General features: G+C 43.5%; 1 protein-coding gene across 2 annotated transcripts in view; it reads left to right on the top strand.

The window, feature by feature from the left end:
- The window catches only part of tspan5a (tetraspanin 5a), a 98,477-nt gene extending 78,559 nt beyond the window's left edge, over window positions 1–19,918 (top strand). For both annotated transcript variants that reach the window (XM_068046250.1, XM_068046260.1), the window contains exons 4-8: window positions 2,728–2,898; window positions 7,149–7,274; window positions 8,627–8,674; window positions 12,561–12,677; window positions 18,246–19,918. In XM_068046250.1, the coding sequence (XP_067902351.1) occupies window positions 2,728–2,898; window positions 7,149–7,274; window positions 8,627–8,674; window positions 12,561–12,677; window positions 18,246–18,311 (528 nt within the window). In that variant the 3' untranslated portion in view covers window positions 18,312–19,918. The remainder of the gene's footprint in view (window positions 1–2,727; window positions 2,899–7,148; window positions 7,275–8,626; window positions 8,675–12,560; window positions 12,678–18,245) is intronic.
- Window positions 19,919–25,786: the final 5,868 nt, after the last annotated feature.

The following is a 25,786-nucleotide window of genomic DNA, read 5'->3' as shown; positions in this document are numbered from 1 at the left end:
TTCGGCCCACCGAGTCTGTGCCGACCATTAACCACCCATTTATACTAATCCTACACTAATCCCATATTCCTACCACATCCTCACCTGTCCCTATATTCCCCTACCACCTACCTATACTAGTGACAATTTATAATGGCCAATTTACCTATCAACCTGCAAGTCTTTTGGAATGTGGGAGGAAACCGGAGCACCCGGAGAAAACCCACGCAGATACAGGGAGAACTTGCAAACTCCACACAGGCAGTACCCAGAATTGAACCCGGGTCGCTGGAGCTGTGAGGCTGCGGTGCTAACCACTGTGTCGTTGCCAAGTCTGCAAAGTGCAAAGTGCAGAGGGCTTTGGAATTCCTTGTGGTTAAGAGCATGAAACATTGAGCTCTCGGTTCAGTGGCAAAGGATGGAAGCACCTAAAATGAAAGAGAAACCACCGAACACAATTGTTTTTCCACCTGCTCAGAGCACACGAGACCTCTCCAACATATAAGCCAACATAATCTCTAGCCTCTTGTCCATCCCCCACTTCCATCACTGTACCACTGGCAGCATGCCTTCAGGAGGGTGAAGTGAAGTTGAGGTTGGAAGGAGTAGTTTTGAGGGCTGTAACCTACTTCTATTTTTTTTGTCCTTATATAAGGTGCTTCACAAAAATTGACACTGAATCAAAGGAGGAGATATTAGGGCAGGTGACCAAAAGTTTGGTTTTAAGGAACACCTTAAAGGACAAGAAAGGGGCAGCGAGGTTTAGGATGGCTTCTAGAGCTCGAGACCTAGGCAGCTGAAGGCATGGCTTCCAGTTATGGACAAGAAGCTAGCGGAGAGATCAAGTGTGCTCTGAGCAGGTGGAAAAACTGATTGTGTTCGGTGGTTTCTCTTTCATTTTGGGCGTTTCCATCTTTGGCCATTGAACACAGAGCTCACAATGTTCCATACTCTCAACCACAAGGAATTCCAACGCCCTCTGCACTTTGCAGATTTGGCAATACAACATATCCTGTTATGCTCAGCAGAACTTGTGAACATTATATTAACACAGGATGAGATGCAAGCCTGTCCAATTCCTATTGTATTGCAGAATGATGGAATCTCTACATCCTCTGGTATCTGTTCAGGGCTGATCATTTTGCTGTTGTCTTGAGGACTTGCTTGGTTTTTCTAAGCAAGTGTTTTCTATAACTTTGAACAAATACAAAGAAAAGGTTAGAAACAGCAGTTTGCTTTTATCTAGCGCCTTTAATGTAGGAAAATGTTCCAAGGCACTTTGCAGGAGAGTCATCAAACAAAATTTGACGCCGAGTCACACAAGGTTTTTTTTTTTAGGACAGGTGATCAAATGCTTGGTCAAAGAGGTGGGTTTTAAGGAGAGTCTTAAAGGAGGAGAAAGAGACGGAGAGGTTTAGGGAGGGAATTCCAGAGCTTAGGGTCCAGGCACAGCCGCCAATGGTGGAGCAATGAAAATCGAGGCTGCACAAGAGACCAGCAGTGGAGAGATTTTGGAGGGTTTTAGGACTGGAGGAGGTTACAGAGATATGGAGGGGACGAGGCTATGGAGGGATTTGACAATAAGGATAACAATTTAAAAATCAAACTAAAAGGATATTGTTCCTATTGATGATTACACACACCAGTCCCTCTGGTGCCCACGGGTTGCAGAATGTCTCGAGCATAACTGGACGTTTCGTACTCTTTCTGCAAGGTCACCCGGGTGTGGATAAGACCCCGGATGAGAGGTGGGCAGAGTCAGAGTGACACCAGTGGGTCACGTCCATCCTGGACCTGCAGATGGCCACCTCGGCCAAGCCTAGGAGCAGGCCAATGGAAATGTTCTCTGACTATCTTTGCTGTTATTGAATGCCGGAAATTTATTTTCTGTGCCAGTCTTCCCGTTTAAAGAGCAGGCCTGAAAATCAACCTGCTGTTCATGCCTGAAACATATTGCAAAAAATCTGTAGTTGACGAGCCGTTAAAACGGCAAAACCTTTCTCTATTTAACCGTACTCGATTTAAGGAAAGAATTCTCCAAGTTACAGATTCAAGCATGCACATTCTGACAGCCAGCTGAAACCATGTTAGCTGAATAGTTTACACAGAATTAATAGCACAGAAACAGGCCATTCGGCCCAACTGGTCCTTACTGGTTTTGATGCTCCACTCCAGCCTCCTCCCACCTTTTTTCATCTCAATATATCAGCATATCCTACTATTCCTTTCTCCCCCATGTGTTTATCTATCTTTCCCCTTAAATGCATCTATGCTATTCACACCAACTACACCTTGTAGCGAGTTCCACGTTCTCACCACTCTCTGGTAAAGAAGTCTCTCCTGAATTCCCTATTGGACTCATTTTGTTTGGATTCAGAAGTTAAATGCTTTAAATCTTTCATTTTTAATCTCTTCGCATTAAGTGGTTATACTTAGTTTGGTTGTTTCAATCCATTTTCTCTTTTCAAAAAGTAGTAACGGAAAAAAAAACTGTGTAACCTATATATATTTAGAGTGCACTTTTTCAAAAGAGAGGGAAATTCCCTTAAATGGTTCATAAGCAATGAAATTCTGCAAAAAGAGGCTATGAAGAGCAGCTTAAATATGTGCAAGGGAAATCTCTCTCTCTGGCTTTATTTGACATTTTTTTTTTAAGTCACTTTGCTATATTCCTTGGAAGGCAAAATGTATAAGTATTTGGACAGAAGGTTTTAAGCCATGTTTTTTTCTTTTGTTCTTTTAAAACAGTTCTCTGTATTCCTTGGAGTGATTTTCTTCCTGGAGCTCACTGCTGGGGTCCTGGCTTTTGTCTTTAAGGACTGGATCAGGGATCAACTTAACTTTTTCATTAATAAGAATATCAGAGCGTATAGAGATGACATTGACCTGCAGAACCTTATTGACTTCACACAGGAATATGTAAGTACTTTGTACCAGGGTTTGAGGAAGGGGTGAAGGTCAAAGAGGGCTGTCTAGGCCAATTCAGGGGAGAGTGAAGATGTCGCGAGGCTGCTCTACCTTTGGGCCAATCAATGCCTTGGAAGTAGTGCAGTGTAGATTCGGCAGACTGTTACCAGGCCCACAAGGGTTAAATTACGAGGAGAGTTTGCATAAACTAGGCTTCAATTCGCTGGAATATAAAAGGTTGAAGAGTGATTTGATTGAGATATTTAGGGCTTTGAAAGGAATTGATACGATCGGGAGAGTGAGAGAAACTTTTCCTGCTGTTGGAGTCTAGGAGAAGGGGACATAACCTTAAAATCAGAGCTAGGCCATTCAGAAGAGAAGTTAGGAAACACTTCACACTAAGGGTGGTAGAAGTGTGGAACTGTCTCACAAAAAGCATTAGAGGCCGAGGCTCAATTAATAATTTTAAACCTAAGATCGATAGACATTTGCTAGACAATGGTAGACAAGAATATGGATCCAAGGCAGGTGAATACAGATTAGCCATGATCTCATTGAATGGCAGAGCAGGCTGAAGTAGGGTGGCTATTTGTCCAGTTTTGTACTGTCCGCCCGTTATGTCCAGTATTTTGTGCCTTCGTACACTGCGACAAGGTGAGAGTGATTGCCCTGGGCATCAAGGCAGCAATTGACTGAATATAGCATCAAGAAGCCCTAGCAAAACTGGAGTCAATGGGAATCAGGGGGGAAACTTTCCACTGGTTGGAGAAATATCTAACACAAAGGAAGATGGTTGTGGTTATTGGAGGTCAATTCTCTCAGCCCCAGGACGTTCCTGCAGGAGTTCCTCATGGTAGTGCCCTAGGCCCAACCATCTTCAGCTGCTTCATCAATGACTTTCCCTCCATCATAAGGTCAGAAGTGGGAATGTTCGCTGCTGATTGCACAATGTTCTGCACCATTCTCAGCTCCTCGGATATTGAAGTAGTCCATGTCCATATGCAAAAAGACCTGGACAACATCCAGGCTTGGGCTGATAAGTGGCAGTAACATTTGTCCCACACAAGTGCCAGGCAAAAACCATCTCCAAGAGAGAATCTAACCATCTCCCCATGATATTCAGTGGCATTACCGTTGCTAAATCACCCACTATCAACATCCTGGGGGTTACCATTGACTAGAAACTGAACTGAATCAGCTACATAAATACTGTGGCTACAACAGTAGGTCATAGGCTGGGAATTCTGCGGCAGGTAACTCACCTGATGACTCCCCAAAGCCTGTCCACCATCTACAAGGCACAAGTTAGGAGTGTGATGGAATACTCTCCACTTCCCTGGATAAGTGCAGCTCCAACAACACTCAAGCAGCTAGACACCATCCAGCACAAAACAGCCCATTTGATCTGCACCCCATCCACCACCTTCAACATTCACTCCCTCCACCACTGACGCACAGTGGCAGCAGTGCGTACCATATACAAGATGCACTGCAGCAACTCACCAAGGCTCCTTAGACAGCACCTTCCAAACACACGACCTCTTCCACCTGGAAGAATGAGAACAGCAGGTGCATGGGAACACCGCCACCTGCAAGTTCCCCTCCAAGTCACACACAAATATATCGCTGTTCCTTCGCGGTCACTGAGTCAGAATCTTGGAACTCCCTTCTTAACAGCACTGTGGGTGAACACGTACCAGATGGACTGTAGCAGTTCAAGAAGGCAGCTCACCACCACCTTCTCGAGGGCAATTAGGGATGGGAAGCAAATGCTGGCCTTGCCAGCGACACTCATATTCCATGAAAGAATTAAAAAAAAAAAGGCTGCATTTGCTGACAACGTAACCACTAAGTGGCGCAGTACTTGCACATGCGCAAATGCAGCCTCATCCACTGATACGTCACTGTCTGCGACGTCTCAGGCAGCTGCCAGTAATAAAGATGGCGCTGTTCAATTTTACATTAAAAAAAAAATGAATTGAACCCAAACCTCTCAATGGCTAGTTTTCGGAAACTGAATGGAGGAGTGTATCCGCCACATGTGTAAATTTTCATTCCACGTGTAACATTTAGGTGTTGAATGTGAATTATGATTTGCTAAAATTTCTCCAGTGGTATTCTGCAGATTCCCACATTTTTTTGGTTACAAATATGGAGTTATGGCTGAGTCTGTCTTCTCTCTGCTCTCCTCTCATCTTTCCTTCTCTTACTCTCTTCTTCCTTGCTCTATTTATTACTTTTTCCTTTCTCCCCCTCTCTGCCTCCCCGGCCACCCCCTCTCTCTTCAGCTTACTTTTCCTCAGAATTCCAAGTGCCATTTAGTAAAAATAATGCAGTTATACTAATGGAAAAAAGAAGAACCTCCCCCCCCCCCCCCCACCCACATATAAACTGGTTGCAAACTGGCAGCAGCTGAAGAGCTTTAGATAGACATGAATGAATCCCATTAGTACATCTTTTTGGGGCTATAATTTGCAGCATGATGAATTTGAGGTCACGGTTGACGGAGCAGTAGAGCAGAAACTCCCACCTGGCAGGTGGGAACTTGCTAGTCAGTCAGAAAAACCAGCCTTCTGATAACCTGCTAAAGAACAGCACTGATCAGCATAGGAGCTGATTTTGCATCCTGTCAGTCAGGGATAATGACAAGGGGTAAGACAGTAATTCCAGAAAAAGAAATGACTGTCTCACACACCATTCAATCTATCAATCTTGTGTGTGTGTGTTGTGTAGATTGAGTGCTGTGATGATTTGGATGGGGAATAACACTTGAGCTGGGAGTGGTAGATGCTGCAGCACTGTAGCATTGTACCAAAAGAGTTTTTTTTATGATTTGGAAACTTAGTTGACGGCCATAGTGCAGGACATTATCAAGGTTATAGAGCCAAGGACAATAGCGCAGGAAGATTGGGGGATGTTATAACTGGAGAGTTTGGGATGATTGAGGGATTTGGTGGGGTAGAGGGAGGGAGACTGTTTGTTTGTTTTTTATCTGGTGGGGGGAATCCAGAACCAGGGGGCATAACCTTAAAAGTAGAGCCAGGCTGTTCAGGGGTGATGTTAGGAAGCACTTCTTCACACAAAGGCTAGTGGAAATCTGGAACACTCTCTCTCGCCCCACCCCGCCCCCCCCCCCCCCAGAAAGCTGTCGAGCTTAGGGGTCAATTGGAAATTTTGAAACTGAGATCGATTGATTTTTGTTAGGCAAGGGTATTGAGGGTTACAGAACCAAAGCGGTCACATGGAGTTACACAGCCAAGTCGTGATCTAATTGAATGGTGGAACAGGCTCATGGGGCTGAATAGCCTCCCATTCCTATGCTCTTATGAGTAGGACACTGCTAAAGCTGAGATGTATAGAGGAGAAGACTAGGTAAATAGAGAAGTTGGCCGGAATGTTACGTTGGGAGGGAAGCCCCACCCACTCGCCAAAAAGTCGGGGTGAGCCCACCTCCGGGCCCGGGAGCCACGCCAAGATTTGATGCTCCCCAGGCCCTTAATTGGCCTCGGGGGAGGGGGGGACTTCAGGAAGTCCCGCCTCATGGAGCTGCTGGCCAATCTGCAGGCTGACTGCTCAGTCCCAGCAGTGTCACCGGGAGCAGTGGCCACCGCTGGGACTGCACACAGTCAACAGCAGGATTGTGGACGCAGTCCAGAGAAGTAGTGTCTGGGGCCTCACTAGGGACAATGGGCTGGGCCCTGGTGAGGCAAGGGGGGTTGATTGGGGCAGTGAGGAGTGCTGCCTGCCCACTGCTGGCAAAATACCAGTGGTGGTGGGAGGAAGCCCTTAAGTGGTGTTAATTGACCACTTAAGGGCCTTGATTGGCCGGGGGCGGACGGGCCATTTCTCGCCACCACCACCCCTTGTAAAATTGCAGCGGGGGCAGGAAGGCCTCGGGGAATGGCCCCTTCCGCCTCCCACTCAATTTTACTGCCCCACTGCCAGCCCATTCCAGCCGGGTGGCGGAAAATTCCAGCCGTTGTGTTTTGAAAGTGTGTAGTTGATGGGAGAAGGGTGGATTGAGGGAAGTAAACTGCACTGGTAAAATATTCTTCAACTGAAAACCGCCCATAACATACAGATAAGTACTGATTATTGTCTTTGTGCGTCTTGTATCATCACTGCTAATACACTACAACTTCAGTTGCAACACTTAAAAACAAAGTTTAGACTGCAGATTATTGTATGTGTTTTTGGTTTGAGGCTTGGAAAGGGCAGTGAGATTTGAACCTCTGTTAACCATCTCCTTTTCCTCAATGCAGTGGGAATGCTGTGGAGCCCATAATGCTGACGATTGGAACTTGAATATTTACTTCAATTGTACGGATGGCAATACAAGTCGGGAGCGCTGCGGAGTGCCCTTTTCCTGCTGTACTAAGGACCCCACGGTAAGGTGGCAGCATAAAGTGGCAAGGCATTCATTTCAATTACCGGTGAGGTCCTTAAAAATAGAACCCGAGGAGCAACAACTTGCATTTTTATAGCGCCTTTAATACAAAACGTCCCAAGGTGCTTCACAGGAATGTTATCAAACAAGATTTGACACCGAGTCACATAAGGAGATATTAGGAAGGTGGTTGGGGAAGTAGGTTTTAAGGAGTGACTTAAAGGAGGAGAGAGAGGTAGGGAGGCGGAGAGGTGTAGGGAGGGAATTCTCCAGCTTCAGGCCTATGCAGTTGTAGGCATGGCTGCCAAAGGTGGGGCGGTTAAACTCAGCAGTGCCAAAGAAGCCAGAATTGGAGGAGTGCAGTGACCTCTGAGAGTTGTAGGGTTGGCGAAGTTTGCAGAGATGGGACAAGGTCGTGGAGGGGTTTGAAAACATCGAGGCAGTGAAAATACATTAAAGTACAGAAACGAATGGGCAAAAAAGCTAAGGTGATGAATGTGGCCACACAAGAAGGCAAAAAACTAGAGAATTCAAGAGATGAAACCCTGGAGGTGCAGAAGGCTTGAAATGTGAATACAGAAAATGATGGAAACATGCTGTGGTTCTAATCTAAAGATTAAACAAAAACCACTCCCAATACACTGGGCACAAAATGCACTCCTCCAAGCTAGAATTGTCCTTTTTAAAATAGATTTGTTTTCTGGATTGGGGAGCAGAGTTCAAATGCCTGTTATCTTTAAATCTAGATATGGAACCTGGCAGAATAGTAACTACTTTATAACTAATTAACCACTTGAAAATGTACAGTAAGAGAAGGAAGTAAAATAGATCTGCTGTAAGTGGAGTGCTGCACTGTTGGAGGTGCCATCTTTTGGATAAGATGTTAACCCGAGGCCCCCGTCTGCTCTCTTGGGTGGATGTAACCGATCTCGGCACAACTTTGAAGAACAGGGGAGTTCCCAACAGAGTCCTGGGCAATATTAGTTTTTGAACTAACATTGCTAAAACTGATTACCTGGTCATTTTCTCTTGGTGTTTTTGTGACCTTGCTGTGTACAAATTGGCTGACGCTGTTCTACATTACAACACTGACTACACTGAAAGTACTTCATTGGCTGCAAAGTGCTTTGGGACATTGAGGTTGTGAATGGTGCTTATAGAAATGTAAGCTCTTTACGACAAATTCATCCTTGTCTGTTGGCCAAATAGTGAAAATGTCATTCCCCACCCACTGAAAGAGAGAAGCCGTCTACACACAATGTATAACCTGAAGGGCTGTGATGTTCGTTCAAACTGTTATTTAATTCGTGCGGTAAAGCTTACATTTGCTGACAGTTAATCTTCTTTCTCTAGGAGGATGTCATTAACACCCAATGTGGTTATGATGTGAGACTGAAAGAGGTGAGTAGGAAGGGGTGATACAACCAAGGGCTAAAGAGATCTTGATGCTGAACATTAAATGAGCTTCCTAAATTCTATTTTGGCTTTCTGTGCATGTGATGCACACCCACATCCCATGAACAAATTAAATAAAAGCCAGTCCCAGCCCACCTCAATTCATTGACACATTGACACAGTGATGTCAGTGGACACTCTGGACATTTTGCAGTGTGGGAGTGTTAGCCCCTAGGGTGTTCGGATTTTTGTTCCTTGCTCTTGAGTCTGCTGTTATAACTGTGTTTTTAAAATGCCAAGTGTATGGTGTGTCCACATGGAGTGGAGGGAGAGAAGGGTGTTCTTGTGCTGGTGTTGGTGTTGGTGATGACCAAGCAGCAGACGTGTCGGGCCTCAGCTCCAGTTGGGTTGCCTGGAAAGACAAAGGATACTAGAGAAGAGAATGTAGGTAGATGGGGAACGGTAGGCCATTCAGCTCCTCAAACCAGTTCCACCGTTCAATTAGATCTGTATCTTAGCTTCATCTACTCTCCTTGGTTCCATATTCCTTAGTACCCTTGCCTAATAAAAAATCAATTGATCTCCATTTTGAGATTTCCGTGAGGTATTCGTACTTGCTGAACAATCTAGGATGGTTCTGCTGCTTTGTAATTGTGCATTGTCACACTACTAATCTAGTCCACAGTGTGTTCCGAAACTGTGTTGACAAAGTGGGGTTTGTGTTCTGGTAAGACTCAGCATGGTCATGGGATGAGATCATAAGAACTTAGAACTAGGAGCAGGAGTAGGCAATTCAGCCCCTCGAGCCTGCTCCGCCATTCAATACGATCATGGCTGATCTCATCTCAGCCTCAAATTTTCATGTTGCACAAAATAAGAATAATCCTGCATCAGCCTTTCCCACCCTGTGCCCGCCCCTTATCTGTTAATCAAATGGTAAAAACATTGTTTATGTAATGCCGCTGCACTTGAACACTGCAATAGATTTCTTTCATTGGAAAAATATTATAGACACTGGAATAATTTCCTGGGCTTCCTAACTTGCCATTCTAGACAGTCCAAAATCGACTACTGTACACCGAAAGGTCCACCATTTGTATCTTGATTGAAGTTGAGAAACATCTATAATGGTACAAATGGGTGGGGGGGGGGGGGGGGGGGGGGGCGGGCAGAACCTTGACCTCCCCTTTCCCTAACTTTGTTCTTCAGCCAAAACCCTCACTCATGCCTTCTGCACCTCTAGGCTTGATGGTTCCAATGCTCCCCTGGTTGACCTCCCAGCCTCTAACTTCTGTAAACTGCAGCTGGTCCAAAATCTCCGCTGCCCATGTCCTACTCCCGCGTCACCCATGTCCTCGCTGACCTACATTGTGATCTGATTCCCCGATGCTCAAGTCAGACTGTTTCCCAATTAAGCACACTTCCAACTCCCAATTACATTTACACGTACTTTGCAACGCAGAATTATCTCAAATCTTTACAATCTGTCGTAACACAAACCTGCTCACTTTCAGCACAGAAAGAAAGCACAGAATTCACTCATTTTGGGCAGAATTTGCTCCCCCACCACCAAATTCTTATTAAAAATTATGATCTAATGTGAGTTGTTGTGATCAGCAATGTGCTGCCTGAAAGGGTGGTGGAAGCCGATTCAGTAGTAAGTGGGGAAAGAGCAAGGGGGAGTGGGGACCAATTGGATAGCTCTTTCAAAGAGCCAGCACAGGCATGATGGGCTGAATGGTCTACTTTGCGGTATGATTCTGTAACCAGCCCTTGTGATTGGAAACAGACAGCAATATTTTATTTCAAATGTTTGCTCTGGGTACTGTTTGACAAGTGATTCAGCACTAGTCTCTGCTGAACGTGCATCTTGCTGACACAGTGTACCATGTTCAGTCCTTCAATGCCCCTTGAGCTTTGTCTGCCACTCTAATGCCTAGGACTGCAGTTTTGCAATGGTAAATCTATGTCTCTGTGTGTTCATCCTGATCAAAAATATCAAAAGGCATGAAAATCATGGCAAATAATCCTGAAAAGTCACAGACGTGACAATTCTGAGTCAGAATGTTCTGGGCTCAAGTCCCAGTCCAGAAACTTGAGCATGTGATCCAGGTTGACACTCCCAGTGCCGTATTGAGAGAGTGCTGCACTGTCGGAGCTGCTACTTGCCGATGAAACGTTAATGTGCATCTGTCCCCTCAGGTGGACATGAAAGATCCCATGACCACTATTCAAGGAGGAGCAGAGGCGCTTTCCTGGTCTCCTGGCCAGTATTTTTCCCAAAACAAACATCACTAGAAGACATTAATTGATGATTCATCTCATTGCTACTTCTGGGAGCTTGCTGTGTGCAAACTGGCAGTTCGGTTTCCTACTTTACAGCAGTGACTACACTTCATCGGCACTTCAGTGGCTCTAAAGCGTTTATCGACCTTCCTGACGATGTGAAAGGCGCTATGGAAATGCAACTTTAAAAAAAATTTCCTCCTTCATCTTCAGTTTCTTTCCCTCTCTCTACCTACCCTGGAACTCACTGTCTTGTAGACTATGGGTTGGAGAGGCAGGGAGAGGAAGCATGTGCCATCTAACAAATTGCAAACAGAGCCTGGTTCCTGTCTATGGGCTGCTGCATGAAAGCTCCTCTGTGTGTTATGATAAAAATGATTCACCTCTCTTCCTTTTTTCAATGTCCTACTTTTTGAAACTATGCCCCCTGGTTTTTGAAGCTTTCACCAACTAGTAAACAATTTGTTAATCCCCTTCCACTAGATCATGTATTTTCACACAGAAGTGTAGCAAAAGCCCATTATCTTCTAGAAAGAAATATTTCATAGAATGGTTATAGCACAGAAGAAGGCCATTTGGCCCATCGGGTCCATGCCAGCTCTCCAAGAGCAACTCACCTAGTCCCACTCCATTGCATTTTCCCCGCAGCCCTGAAATTTTTTTCTCTTCAGATAATTATCCAATTTCTTTTGAAAGCCGCAATTGAATCTGCCTCCACCACATACTCAGGTAATGCATTCCAGATCTTAATCACTCACGTTAAAAAAAAAAAAGTTTTCCTTGTGTCGCTGTTGCTTCTTTTGTCAATCACCTGAAATTGATGTCCCCTGGTTCTCGACCCTTCTACCAACAGGAACGGTTTCTCTCCATCTGCTCTATCTGTCTATTCTCTTCTATAGCACCTTTCATGACCATAGGATATCCAAAATGCTTTACAGCCAATGAAGTACTTTTCAAGTGTAGTCACTAATGCAATGTTGGAAATGTGGCAGTCGATTTCCACACAGCAAGCTCCCATAAGCAGCGATGTGATAATGACCAGATAATCTGATTTGGTGATGTTGATTGAGGGATAAATATTGGCCGGGACCCCGGGGAGAACTTCCCTGTTCTTCGAAATAGTGCCATGGGATCTTTTATATCCACCTAAAAGGGCAGACAGGGTCCTGGTTTAATATCTCATGCAAAAGACGACACCTCCTAAAGTGCACCTTGCCCTCAATACTGCCCTGGGAGTATCTGCCTGCATTATGTCCTCAGGTCTCGAGAGTGGATCTTGAGCCCACAACCTTCTGACTCTCAGGTGAGACAGTGCTACCCATGAGCCAGGGTTGACACTAAAAAGTAAATGTAATCATTGCTCCCCCTTGCTGTGGCCAGGTAAGAACAGTAGGAGGTCATTCAGTCCCTCAAGCCTGTTCTGCCATTCAATGAGATCATGGCTGATCTCACATCAGTTGGTACTCAAATGTTCAAAACCAATGTTCCAAATTAAACGTAACAGTAACAAGAAACTCATTATCAGTTTGCCTAAATATTGTCCGCTCAGAATTTTCACTGGGGTTTTATGCTCCTGATTCTAATATGACATTCGCTTTACTTGCAGGTCCTTGAGCAACAGAATTATATTTACACTAAAGGTTGTGTGGGACAGTTTGAGAAATGGCTGCAGGAAAACCTGACTGTGGTTGCAGGAATATTTATTGGAATTGCATTGTTACAGGTGAGAATTATTTTCATGTTGTGTTGCCTTGTGCTTGCTTTGCTTGTTTTCAAATTCCCCCACGGCCTCCCCCTCCACCCCGTCTCTTTAACCTCCTCCAGTCCCACAACCCTCCGAGATGCAATTCTGGCCTCTTGCACTTTCCTAATTTCCATCGCTCCACCATTGGTGGCAGTGCCTTTAGCTGCCTGGGCCCTAATTTCTGGAGTTTCCTCCCTGAAACTCTCTCTGCGCCTCTCTCCTCCTTTTTAAGGCACTGCATAAAATCAGCCTCTTTGATCACGCTTTTGATCACCAGTCCTAATGTCTCCTTATGTGGCTCGGTCAAATTTCATTTGATAGCGCTCCTGTGAAGCACCTTGGGACATTTTACTATGTTAAAGGTGCTTTATAAATACAAAGTGCTGTTCAGTTTTGTAATGTGTGACTTCTCTTGACAAAGAGGATGATGTGCTAGTGTCACATGATTCACGCTGGCATCTTTCTTGGGGTCAGTTTTACTCCAACATTATAAAAGAAAAGCATCCACTCCTTGGAGACTGGGTGGTTCTGTGGGAGAGAATGTTTTCTTTACTGTTCTGGAACCTGGGCCTGATCCAACTTGGACAGATGCCATCAAAGTGTTTGCTTGCCAATGCTAAATAAAAATTTATCTTGGGGACAGGATTGCCCAGTCTCTACTGATTTGTGATTTCTCACTGAAAGGCCTTGAGAGTGGGTAGTGTGCAAATGCAACACTGACATTCTTAAGTTACACTGTAAACCTACCTCTAATCATCCTACAGCTGACACAACCACTTTGCTGCTGTCTGTAAGGCCTCTGTCTTTCCCCTGTTTGCTAAGTCGGACTAAAAAGGAGGCGGGTTTAAAGTTGCTATTTCCGAGGATGATACTTTTTGCAGTAATTAGATAATAGGGGAACATATATGTTGAATAAGGGGAGAATTTTCCACTTCCACTCTATCAGCTGTGGCTCAGTGGGTCACACTCTTGCCTGAGTCAGAAGGTTGTTCGTTCAAGTCCCACTCCAGAGACTTGAACACAAAATCTAGGCTGTTGCTACAGTGCAGTACTGAGGGAACGTTGCGCTGTCAGAGGTGCTGTCTTTCGGATGAGACATTAAATCAAGCTGCTATTTTGAAGAATAGGGGAGTTCTCCCTGGTGTCCTGGCCAATATTTATCTCTCAACCAACATCACTAAAAACAAATTATCTGATCATTATAGCATTGCTGTTTCTGGGAGCTTGCTGTGTGAAAAGTGGCTGCTGTGTTTCCATCTACAAGATGCACTGCAGCAATGCACCAAGGCTCCTTAGACAGCACCTTCCAAACCCGTGACCTCTACCAACTAGAAGGACAAGGGCAGCAAATGCATGGGAACACCATCACCTGCAAGTTCCCCTCCAAGTCACACACCGTCCTGACTTGGAACTATATCGCCGTTGCTTCACTGGCGCTGGGTCAAAATCCTGGAACTCCCTTCCTCACAGCACTCTGGGTGTACCTACCTCACATGGACTGCAGCGGTTCAAGAAGGCAGCTCCACTATCTTCTTAAGGGCAGTTAAGGATGGACAATAAATGCTGGCCTAGCCAGTGATGCCCACATCCCATGAATGAATAAAAAAAATCAGAACACTGACTGGACTTCAAAAGTAATTAATTGACTGTAAAGTGATTTCAGATATTATGAGCTAGTGAAAGACGCTATATGAATGTATCTGCACCTTTAGCCTGTTTTTTTCCCTCATTTTGTAAAATACGCTCTATTTACCTTTCTTTGTAGGAAAACACTGTGTAATACTGCCTGTGTTTTTTTTTTACCATCTTTGTTTCCCAGTATTAAATGATGCACATCCTGTTTATCAGCACTCTTTCTAAATGCCTGCTGACCTTGTCAATTATAGCCCTTTCCTTGGCGCATCCTGTTTAGATTTACGATAACTCCAATTGCCTGAAGCTGAGACATTCTGCAACTATTGCTGTCCTTGTAGTAATGCATGTGGAATCCTGAGTATTGAGCCAGCCTCAATTTATAACTTTTATTCCTGATAACTTCATTATCCAATCTTCCCTTGATCCCAAGGCGTTATCTCCAACCACAGCTCTCATAGAATTATATGGAACGCATAGCACAGAAACAGGCCATTCAGCCCAATTAATCCATGCAGTATTTATTCTCCACACAAGCCTCCTCCTGCCCCTCTTCATCTCACCCTTTCCTTCTATTCCTTTCTCCCTCGTGTCTCTCCAGCTTCCCCTTAAATGTATCTACGTTATTTGTCTCAACTACTCCCTGTGGTAGCGAGTTCTACATTCTCGCCACTCTCTGGGTAAAGATGTTCCTTCTGAATTCCCTGTTGGATTTTTTTTGGTGACTGTATTATATTTATGGCCTCCGGTTTTAGACTTCCCCACAAGCGAAAACATCATATCTACGTCTACCCCATCTAACAACTCTATAATTTTAAAGACCTCTATCAGGTCACCCTCTCAGTCTTCAATTTATTAAAGACAGAGATGAGAAGGAATTTCTTCTGTGGGTTGTAAATCTTTGGTATTCTTGACCCCACTGGAGGCTGAGCCATTGAATATATTCAAAGCTGAGTTACAGATTTTTGATCTACAAGGGAGTAGAGTGTTATGGGAGGGCAGGCAGGAACGTGGAGTTAAGGCCACAATCAGATGAGCCATGTTCTTCTTGAATGGCGGAGCAGGCTTGAGGGGCCAAATGGCCGCCTCCTGCTCCTGTTTCTTACATTCATATTTTAAAAGAACCCCAAACTTGTTAAGTCTGATGGTTATAATCTGAGTTTTGATTTTTTTTTTTGCACCTTCTCCAGTATCACAATATCCTTTTGGTACTATGGAGACCAGAAACATGCACAGCATATTGTGGAAATTAAAGTCTGTACAAATTGATAAAAGGATAACATATTTATATAGCGCCTTTTAACGTAATAAAACGTCCCAAGACCCTTTTACAGGAGAATTATAAAACAAAGTATGGCACCAAGCCATTAAAGGAGATATTAGGTCAGATTATCAAAAGCTTGGTCAATGAGGTAGGTTTTAAGGAGGGTCTTAAAGGAGGAAAGTGAGGTGTAGGAAAGGTATTCCAGAACTCGGGGCCTAGGCAATGAAGGCATGGTCACCAATGGTGGAACAGTTAAAATCAGGGATGCACAGGAGGCCAAAATTAGAGGAGTGCAGATATCTTGGAGGGTTGTGGGGCTGGAGGAGATTGCAGAGATGGGGAGGGATGAGTCCATGGAGGGATTTGAAAATAAGAGAATTTTAAAATTGAGACGTTGCTTGCCTGTGAACCAATGTAGGTCAGTGAGCGCAGGGGTGAAAGGTGAACGGGACTTGGTGTGAGTTAAAAACCCATCCAGCAGAGTTTTGGGTGACCTCAAGTTTATAGAGAGTAGAATGTGGGAGACCAGCCTGGAGTTCATTGGAATAGTCCAGTCTAGAGGTAACGAAGGCATGAATGAGGGTTTCAGCAGCTCATGAGCTGAGACAGGGGCAATGTGATGGAGGGGAAAGTAGGCAGCCTTAGTGATGGCATGAATATAAGGTTGGACGATCATCTCGGGGTCAAATGTGACACCAAGGTTGTGAACAGACTGGCTTAATCTCAGAATGTTGCCAGGGAGAGGGATGGAGTTGGTAGCTAGGGAATGGAATTTGGAATGGGGACTGAAAACAATGGCTTCGTTCTTCACATATTTAATTGGAGGAAATTTCTGCTCATTGCTAATTATGCATTACATTTCTGTTTTTACATTCCTGTTGGAAGCTGGGAATGCACATCTGGAAATTGCACACCTCCTACATCCAGCTTTCTGTTCATTACTTTAAGAAACAGGACATTTACATGCAAGGATTCTAAAGTTCAGCTAAATTGACCATTCTATAGCAAATTGTGGGCTCAATCTGGTATGTTGGCTTGGAATTACTAACTTTCACTCTTGCTAATTGTATTTTTGAATTGCTTCTGTTAGGATAAATATTTTTTCTTGGCATATGAACAGTCAAGCTAGCTGGCCTGTTGTTCTGACCTTTTTTTGGAAAGATTGGCATATTGTAGTTGTTTACCAAAAGTATTTGCTTGCTCATTGAGCTTCTAAAACATCTCTGTGACAATGCCCTGTCCTTTTACTCAGCCCAGTTCTCAGGAGAGTGATTCAAGTCACAGCTGCTCCTCCTGCATTTATTTAGTCATGGGGCAGTTGGCCCTCCAATAAATCTTGAGAAACGTCCCAGTGCTTTGTACCTGCACAGGTAGGATTGCCAGCTCTGTTGGATGTCTTCCTGGAGATTTCATCACATGACTAACTTCCCTGCCCACTCAGTCTTGTTTCTTCTTCTCCTCTCTCCCCCCCCCCCCCCCCCCCCCCCCCCGCCCCCGCATCGCCAATATTTTTATCTCCCATAAAACTGTTCATGGAAAATGAAAAATACACAAGGAAAACAGAAAATGCTGGAAATACTCAGCAGGTCTGGCATCATCTGTGGAGAGCGAAAGAGGGTTAACGTTTCAGGTCTGTGATCGTTCATCAGAACTCAGGTCATAGACCTGAAACATTAACACTGTTTCTTTCTGCACAGATGCTGCCTGACCTGCTGCGTATTTTCAGCATTTTCTGTTTTCTTTCCCAATTTCCAGCATCCGCAGTATTTTTCTTTTTTGTATTATGAAAATGCACACATTTTCATATGTCCCAGTGATTTCTTCTGGCTTGCTTATGCCACAGTCCAGGAAATTAATCCTCAATTCCTGGAGATGCCAGGACATCATTGTGGTATTTGGGGGTGCGCGCAGGGCCGGCATACGCATGTTAGAGTAGTGATGTCATGGTGAAGATGATGGGACGAGGTTTGGACATGGTTGACAGATGATGCAATGCCTGCTACTCCCAAGTAGACCCAGGGCAAAATGTATCTTTCTTCACAACCTGTCAAATAAACCAGGAAAGTCTAAACAGACTGGGGCTCTTTTTTTTCTAGAAAAGAGAAGACTAAATGGGTGACCTGATAGAGGCCCTTAAAGTTATGAAGAAGTTTGGCGGGTAGATTTAGGAAAAAACTTTTCATTTATGAGAGAGTCCAAAACTAGGGGGCGATAAAGATAAGACTGTCACTAATAAATCCAAAAGGGAATTCAGGAGAAATTTCTTTACCCAGAGAGTGGTGAGAATGTGAAACTCGCTACCACAGAGAGTGGTTGAATCAAAAAGCATAGATGCATTTCAATGGGAAGCTTGATAAGGGGAAGGGAATAGAAGGATATGTTGATAGGGTGGGAGGAGCATGTGCAGCATGAATGCCAGCATAGACCAGTTGGAAATGGCCTATTTTTATGCTGTCTTTGAGCAAATGTGAACTATGGAAACTGGTGGCAATATTTTTTTTTTAAAAACCTTAAATTTGACCAAGGATTTCTATGCATTTCATTGGATGCTAGACCCTTTGGAATATTCAAACTTTTTTTTTTTAAATGACCAGAATATTGTAAACCAAGTTGCAGCTTGGTCTTTAACATTTTTTTTTTCTCTCTCTCAGATTTTTGGTATCTGCCTGTCTCAAAATTTGGTCAGTGACATTGAAGCAGTCAGGGCCAGCTGGTGACTTCAAAGCCCATTACAGAGTGAACACAGGATGGCATCGAGACAAGAAAACCCAGCAGCTCTCTGAAGTTCACTTGCGTGCTGAACCATGAAATGTTCCAGGATAAAGGTGCGGAGAGATGCAGGCTATGCTTTGAGAAATGTTGTTTCCCTCCCTCTTTCAACATCCCTCCCCCCTCTCCAGATGTGAGACTGCGATTGGATTATTGGATCGATGCTGTGGTCATAAACTGCCCAGAGGAGATTTGAAACAGAGCATCTTCAGTGGACTTTCTACTTACAGCTGTATTGTGAGCTGTAGTGTTGAACACAATAGATAACCGAAGACACCAGCATGCCAGAGATAACTTTTCCTGCATTTGAAAGCACAGAAGAACCCTCTCTCCCCTTACCCTGCACAGTGACAAAATCAGTCGTTTTTCCCCCCCCGAATAAAATGTCTTTGATCATAGAATTTGCAGCATAGAAGGAGGCCATTGGGCCCATCGTAGTTGGGCTGGCGCTAGCTCTTCACTGGGAGCTGTCTACTGTAATCCCCATTTCCTGCCCCTTCCCAATACTTTATTTTATTTTGTCCGCCTCCCCCAGGTGAAAACTTCACAGCACCTTTGAAACAGAAGACGGGGTGTTTCCTGGAGACCATACAAATGAAGGGCCCCTCACAGAATGATTTAGACTGTTGAATTTCATGTGCCGGTGCCTCGGGGCAGTAACTTGATATTTCTGTGAAGTTCTTTGCCAAATATATATATGTGCTTTTTTGTCAGTGAGAAAAGGAACATTGTACCTTACCTAATATTATTCAGCCGAATTTTCCTTCTTTAAACTTCCTTTCTGTTCTAAAGAAGGTGATTACCCTTCATGTAAATAAATGAAAATTCAAAGTTATAGTGTTATATTTAGGAAAAGTGACTTCAGTTAATAGGTTTTTGTAGAAGCACAAGATAACATAAAGCAATGTTATTCATGGACATGTTTAAGGTTACTTTTGTTAAAGCAAAACCCTATTGTAATATAAAAAAAAATTAATATACCAAAAGCATTCATGCAAAGCATTTCACAGAAATGCAATAAATTAATCACTTAACTCATGGGCAGCTTAAGTTTCCTTGCCCACTTGCAAATAATAATTGAGATACGATTGTGGTTCCCTTATCTTACAGTATAGCCCAATGTAAAAGCAACAGCTAAAACTGGACAAGTTGTAAAAAGAATGGGTTTTTCTAGTGATAAATATTCAGTATTACTTAGTCCTAAATCTGTCGTTCTCCTATTGTACCTTTGTTAATTATGCTTGATACCAGCTTTTGTACCAGTGTTGGCTCTGATGGTTACGAGCATGTTTAAATCGGCTGCCTTCAGTTTGCACTACGTTGCATGATAACGTGCTGGGATCTTTTGCTGAAAAATGATGACTGGGTAGTCCCTCCATGTAAGAGTATTACCTATACACCCAGATTACACTGTGGACCAACCTTATCTGTGAACAATCCTGTAGTGAGATCTGCAACAGGTGATGAAGTTGCTGTTTCATTGAGATGTCACTGCGTTGGTTTGTGGATAGCGATAATCCGCTTTTAAATAAAAGAAACACTTTTGTATATTGAAGGACGTGTTCTTTCAAAATGGCTTTTCACACCTGGTACAAAGATCGTTCTGTAATTTATTTTCCCATGACGATCTCAAATATAATTGCAGTTGTAAACGGGGTGTGTATGTCATTTTTAAACCAGTTGATGTGAGCAAAAATATCACATTTTTGACTTTAGCACTGAAACTTTGAAAAATAAACCTGTGGAATAAAGAATATAACTTTTTTCCACAAGCGAGTTTCTGATTTGAGCATTTTGAAAACACGTGGATTAACACTCGAACTGCTTTGAAAGTTCATTGACATAGAATCTTCATTGTTCATGGTTAGTTCTGAACAGCTTCCAGCCTGCTGTGAGGAGAATCGGGATAAACTTCAAGAGGACATAAGACAGGCTGGTGGAATGGGCAGACAAGTGGCAGATGAAATTTAATGAGAGAACTTTGGTAGGAAGAATGAGGAAAGACAATATAAATTAAAGGGTACAATTCTAAAGGGGGTGCAGGAGAAGAGGGACCTGGGGGTATATGTGCACAAATCATTGAAGGTGGCAGGACAGGTTGAGAAAGCAATTAGTAAAGCAGACGGGATCCTGGGCTTCAGAAATAGAGGCATACAGTACAAAATCAAGGAAGTTATGATAAACCTGTATAAAACACTGGTTTGGGTTCAACTGAAGTATTGTGTCCAGTTCTGGGCAACACTTTAGAAAAGATATTAAGGCATTAGAGAGGGTGCATAAAAGATGTACAAGAATGGTTACGGGGATGTTACATGGATAGGCTGGAGAAGCTGGGGCTGTTCTCCTGGGTGAAGAGAAGATTAAAAGGAAATTTGATTGAGGTGTTCAAAATCATGAGGGCTCTGGACAGAGTAGATAAGGGGAAACTGTTCCCATTGGTGGAAGGATCGAGTACCAGACGACACCGGTTTAAAGTGATGGGTAAAAGAAGCAACAAGAGGAAAAATGTTTTTATGCAGCGAGTGGTTAGGATCTGGAATGCACAGCCTGAGAGTGTGGTGGAGGCAGGTTCAGTTGTGGCTTTCAAAAGGGAATGGATAATTATCTGAAAAGGAAGAACAGGGTTACAGGGAAAAGGTGGCGAGTGGGACTAGGTGAGTTGCTCTTGAGAGCTGGCATGGACACGATGGGCTGAATGGCCTCCTTCTGTGCTGTAACCATTCTATGATTCTAATAAGGGTTTGGTTGTCAACTATTCAGGATTTTTCTGGAGTGTCAAGATAAATCTCTGAGACACAGCTGTGAGCAAAACCCCCTGAGTGAACATCAGTGATTTTATTTTTGTATTTCTTCATTTTCTTTAGTTAATAAGAATATTGCAAATGGGAAAATGGCTGCTTGACCAGCAGTCAAGCTTCATCCAATTGGATGAAGACTCTTCTTCCAAGAGAAGATGGGTTGCCTCCAGAATGGACTGTAAGAGGTCAATGGCAAGGGTTTAGAGGTTTTGGGACAGGGGAGCTGTCCGGAAGGCTGTGAATATGCCCGTGCAGTTTTGGCAGGTAACCTTAACGTATAGTAATCAAAGTAGCTCGGTTTTGGGAACAGGTACCTACTTTACCCTGTGTTAGGACATGTTGGAATGGTTCAGTGATGGAAATAAACCTGCAATAAACTTGACTCTCCAGCACCTGGTGCCCAATCTCCCTAATCTACCACAGTCACTGCCCATTATAAATCGCTGCTCATATTTTTAACAACTGATGGCACCTATTCTGATGGGTTAATGACGTGATGCTATGACATAGGTCAGGTTTAATTTCCATCTGTTGTGTCAGTGTCACCTGTGACTCAGAGTAGCACTCTTACCTTTTGAGTCAGAAGATTGTGGGTTCAAGTCCTACTCTAGAGACTTGAGCATAAAAGTCTAGGCTCCTGACACTCGCAGTGATGGTGTGCTGCATGATTAGAGGTGCCATCTTTCGGAGTAAATGCTAAACCAAGGTTCTGAATGTCCCCTCAAGTGGACTAAAGGATCTTGGTGCTAGTTAAGAACATAACATAAGAAATAGGAGCAGGAGTAGGCCATTCAGCCCCTCAAGCCTGCCCCGCCATTCAATAAGATTATGGCTGATTTGTCCCAGACCTCAACTCCTCTTTCAGGCCTGCTCCGCATAACCTTTGACTCCCTGAGATTTCAAAAATTTATCTACCTCCTCCTTAAATACATTTAGTGACCTAGCCTCCACAACTCTCTGAGGTAGAGAATTCCAGAGATTCACCACCCTCTGAGAGAAGAAATTCCTTCGCATCTCAGTTTTAAATGTGTGCCCCCTTATTCTGTAACTATGTCCCCTAGTTCGAGATTCCCCCACTAGTGGAAACATATTCTCAACATCTACCCTGTCAAGCCCCCTTAAAATCTTATATGTTTCAATAAGATCACCTCATTCTTCTAAACTCAAATGAATAAAGACCTAACCTGCTTATCCGTTCTTGATAAGTCAACCCCTTCATCCCAGGAATCAGCCTAGTAAACCTTTTTTGAACTGCCTCCAGTGCTAGTATATCCTTCTTTAAATACGGGGACCAAAACTGTACACAGTACTCCAGGTGTGACCTCACTAACACCCTGTTCAGTTGTAATAGGACTTACCTATTTTTAAACTCTAACCACCACCCCCACCCCCCAGCAATAAAGGCCAAAATTCCATTTGCCTTCCTAATTACTTGCTGCACCTGCATGCTAACCTTTTGTGTTTCATGTACAAGAACACCCAGATCCCTCTGTGCTGCAGTATTTTGTAGTCTTTCTCCATCTAAATAATAATCTGCCTTTTTATTTTTCCTATCAAAGTGGTGACCTCACACTTTCCCACATTGAACACCGCCTGCCAAGTTTTTTGCCCACTCACTTAACTTATCTATATCCCTTTGCAGATTCTTTCTGTCCTCATCACTGCATGCCTTCCCACCTATTTTTGTATCGTCAGCAAATTTGGATACATTACACTCTGTCCCTTCCTCCAAGTCATTAATATAGATAGTAAATAGTTGAGGCCCTAGGACCGATCCTTGTGGCACCCCACTAGTTACAGCTTTCCAACCTGAAAAAGACCCGTTGATCCTGACTCTCTGCCTTCTGTGTGTTAGCCATTCCTCAATCCATGCCAACACATTACCCCCAATACCCTGCGCTCCTATTTTGTGCAATAACCTTTTATGTGGCACCTTATCAAATGCCTTCTGAAAATCCAAATACACTAAATCTACTGGTTCCCCTTTATCCACTCTGCTTGTTATATCCGCAAAGAACTCTAACAAATTTGTCAAACATGATTTCCCTTTCATAAAACCATGTTGGCTCTGTTTGATTGCATTATGTTTTTCTAAATGTCCTGCTATTTTTTCCTTAATAATGGACTCTAGCATTTTCCCAATGACTGATGTTACACTAACTGGTCTGTAGTTTCCTGCTTTCTGCCTCCCTCCTTTCTTGAATAGGGGTGTCACATTAGCGCTTTTCCAATCCGCTGGTACCCTACCGGAATCCAGTGAGTTTTGGTATATTATGACCAATGCCTCCACTATCTCTGCAGCCACTTCTTTTAAAACTCTTGGATGCAGGCCATCAGGTCCTGGCGACTTGTCTGCCTTTAGTCCCATCAGTTTGTCCAGCACCTTTTTCCTCGTGATAGAGATTGTTACAAGTTCCTCTCTCCCATTTACACCTTGTTCATCTATTATTTTTGGGATGTTTATAGTGTCCTCCACCGTGAAGACTGATGCAAAATATTGGTTTAAATTATCTGCCATTTCCCTGTTCCTGTTGTTAATTCCCCAGTCTCATCCTCCAAGGGTCCTTAATTTAATTTAAATTCTTAATTGAATTTTAATCCTTAATTTCAAAGAAGAGCAGTGAAGTTTTCCCTGGACAAATATTTATCCCTCAACCAACACTTGAAAACTGATTACCTAGTGGTTATCACAATGCTGTTTGCAGGATCTGCACATTGGCTGCTGTGTTTCCTACATTACAACACTGACTACACTTCAAATCAAAGTTTAAAGCATCTTGTAGTCGTGAAAGGTGCTACAGGATTGGAAATCCTCTTTTTTTTTAAAGTGAAAGGCCACAGACCTGAAACGTTAATGATATTTCTCTCCCCACAGAGGCTGAGTGTTTCCAGCACTCTCTTTATTTCAGATTTCCAGCATCCACAGTATGTTGCTTTTATTTTAGGTTTGTTTCCTCCTCATCACAACCCAGCAACTCCTGGAACAGTGGGTATGTTGGGTGAGGAGAGGCTTGGGCTTAGATGTGATGGCCTCCAAAGTCAAATAGCCTGCTGCCACAGTAAAGGAGATTCTCCTGGGTCTGTGCTGAAGCCTCGTTTGAGTAGAGTTCATTCAGTTTTACTGCACGTCTAGCGTTGTGCAGGTTTGTTCAGCTGCACCACCCAGTGGGCATTCTGACGCATTGTCTTTAAGTACCCAACCTCAACACTGAAAACTGGACTCTTGTGGAATGAAAGCCCTGTAAAAGCTATTGGTGAAAATTATTTTATCATTTTTTCCAGGTTTTCCCTTTAGTTCTCTCTAGAACGCTGAGTGGTGACCTGATGGAGGTCTTTAAGATTATGAACGTGTTTCATGGGGTAGATGTAGAGCAGATGTTTCTCCAAGAAGGGAAACCAGAACTAGGGGCTGTAAATATATAATAGTCATTAATAAAGCTAATAAGGAATTCAGAAGAAACTTCTTTACTCAGAGAGTGGTGTGAATGTGGAACTTGCTACCACGGGGAGTGGTTGACGCAAATAGTATCGATGTATTTAAAGGGAAGCTAGATAAGCACATGAGGGACAAAGGAATAGAAAGATATATTGGTAGGATTAGATGAAGAAGGGTAGGAGGTGGCTCTTGTAGAACATCAATGCTAGCATAGACCAGTTGGGCTGAATGGCCTGTTTTTGTGCTGTAAATTCCATGTAATTCTAGCCTGGTGTTATAATCCAGTTGAGAGGATAAGCCTGTGTAGTTCTGTACCTGACTGCTGATGCTTCTAGTGTGTGTGAGGCTCCGTCAGACGCCCCTTACCTCGCTGGCATGAATCTGTTCCCGTTTTGCTGATTTGAAGTGTGCTTGCCCTCTTTTCTCTTCTTGGACTGCCTTTGGTCTCTAGAATCCTGCTCCCACCCACATCTTATTTTCATGTACAAGTTATTTTCATTTGAAATAATTGGAAAAAAAGCCAGAGGGGTGATGAGATTTTTTTTTTTACGTAGTGAGTCATCGTGATCTAGAATACACTATCTGAAGGGGCAGAGGAAGGTGATTCAAAAGTAACTTTCAAATGGAATTGGATAAAGATTGTAGGGCTATGGGGAAAGATCAGGAGTAGGACTAATTGGATAATTCTTTCAAAAAGATGGCAGGAGCACAATGGGCCGAATGGCCTTTCCGTGCGGTACACCTCTATGATTCGATAAGACAGAGATCAAGGTTAAATTATGCGGCAAAGGAGTGTGTGTGTGTGTGTGGGGGGGGGGGGGGGGGAAGGGAGGGTGTGGTTGTGGAAGACTGTGGTGTATGTTTTTATGCATTATTCTCCCAATCTGCTCTGAGGAGCTTTATTAATTCTGTCTCCTCAATGTAGAAACCCAGGAAAAATATCTGTACTTTTATTTGGGAATTTGAATGCCACATTTAATGAAGTAGTAACATGAGTGCAGCATTAATAGTCTCCTGTAACAGCAGGTTTCGCAGCCTTCTGGACTCTAGATAGTCACAGTGCCGGTCTTCAACAAACCTAAACCAAATTTTCCACTGACCATTGCAACAGTGACACTAATTAACAAAAAACCCTACCCAAGTACATGAACACACTGGGTATGTGTGCACTTTCACACAAGAAATTGAG

This window comes from Heterodontus francisci, chromosome 1 (genome assembly GCF_036365525.1).
Source record: "Heterodontus francisci isolate sHetFra1 chromosome 1, sHetFra1.hap1, whole genome shotgun sequence".
Lineage (NCBI taxonomy): Eukaryota > Metazoa > Chordata > Chondrichthyes > Heterodontiformes > Heterodontidae > Heterodontus > Heterodontus francisci.
This window is presented reverse-complemented; position numbering and strand designations above follow the sequence as displayed.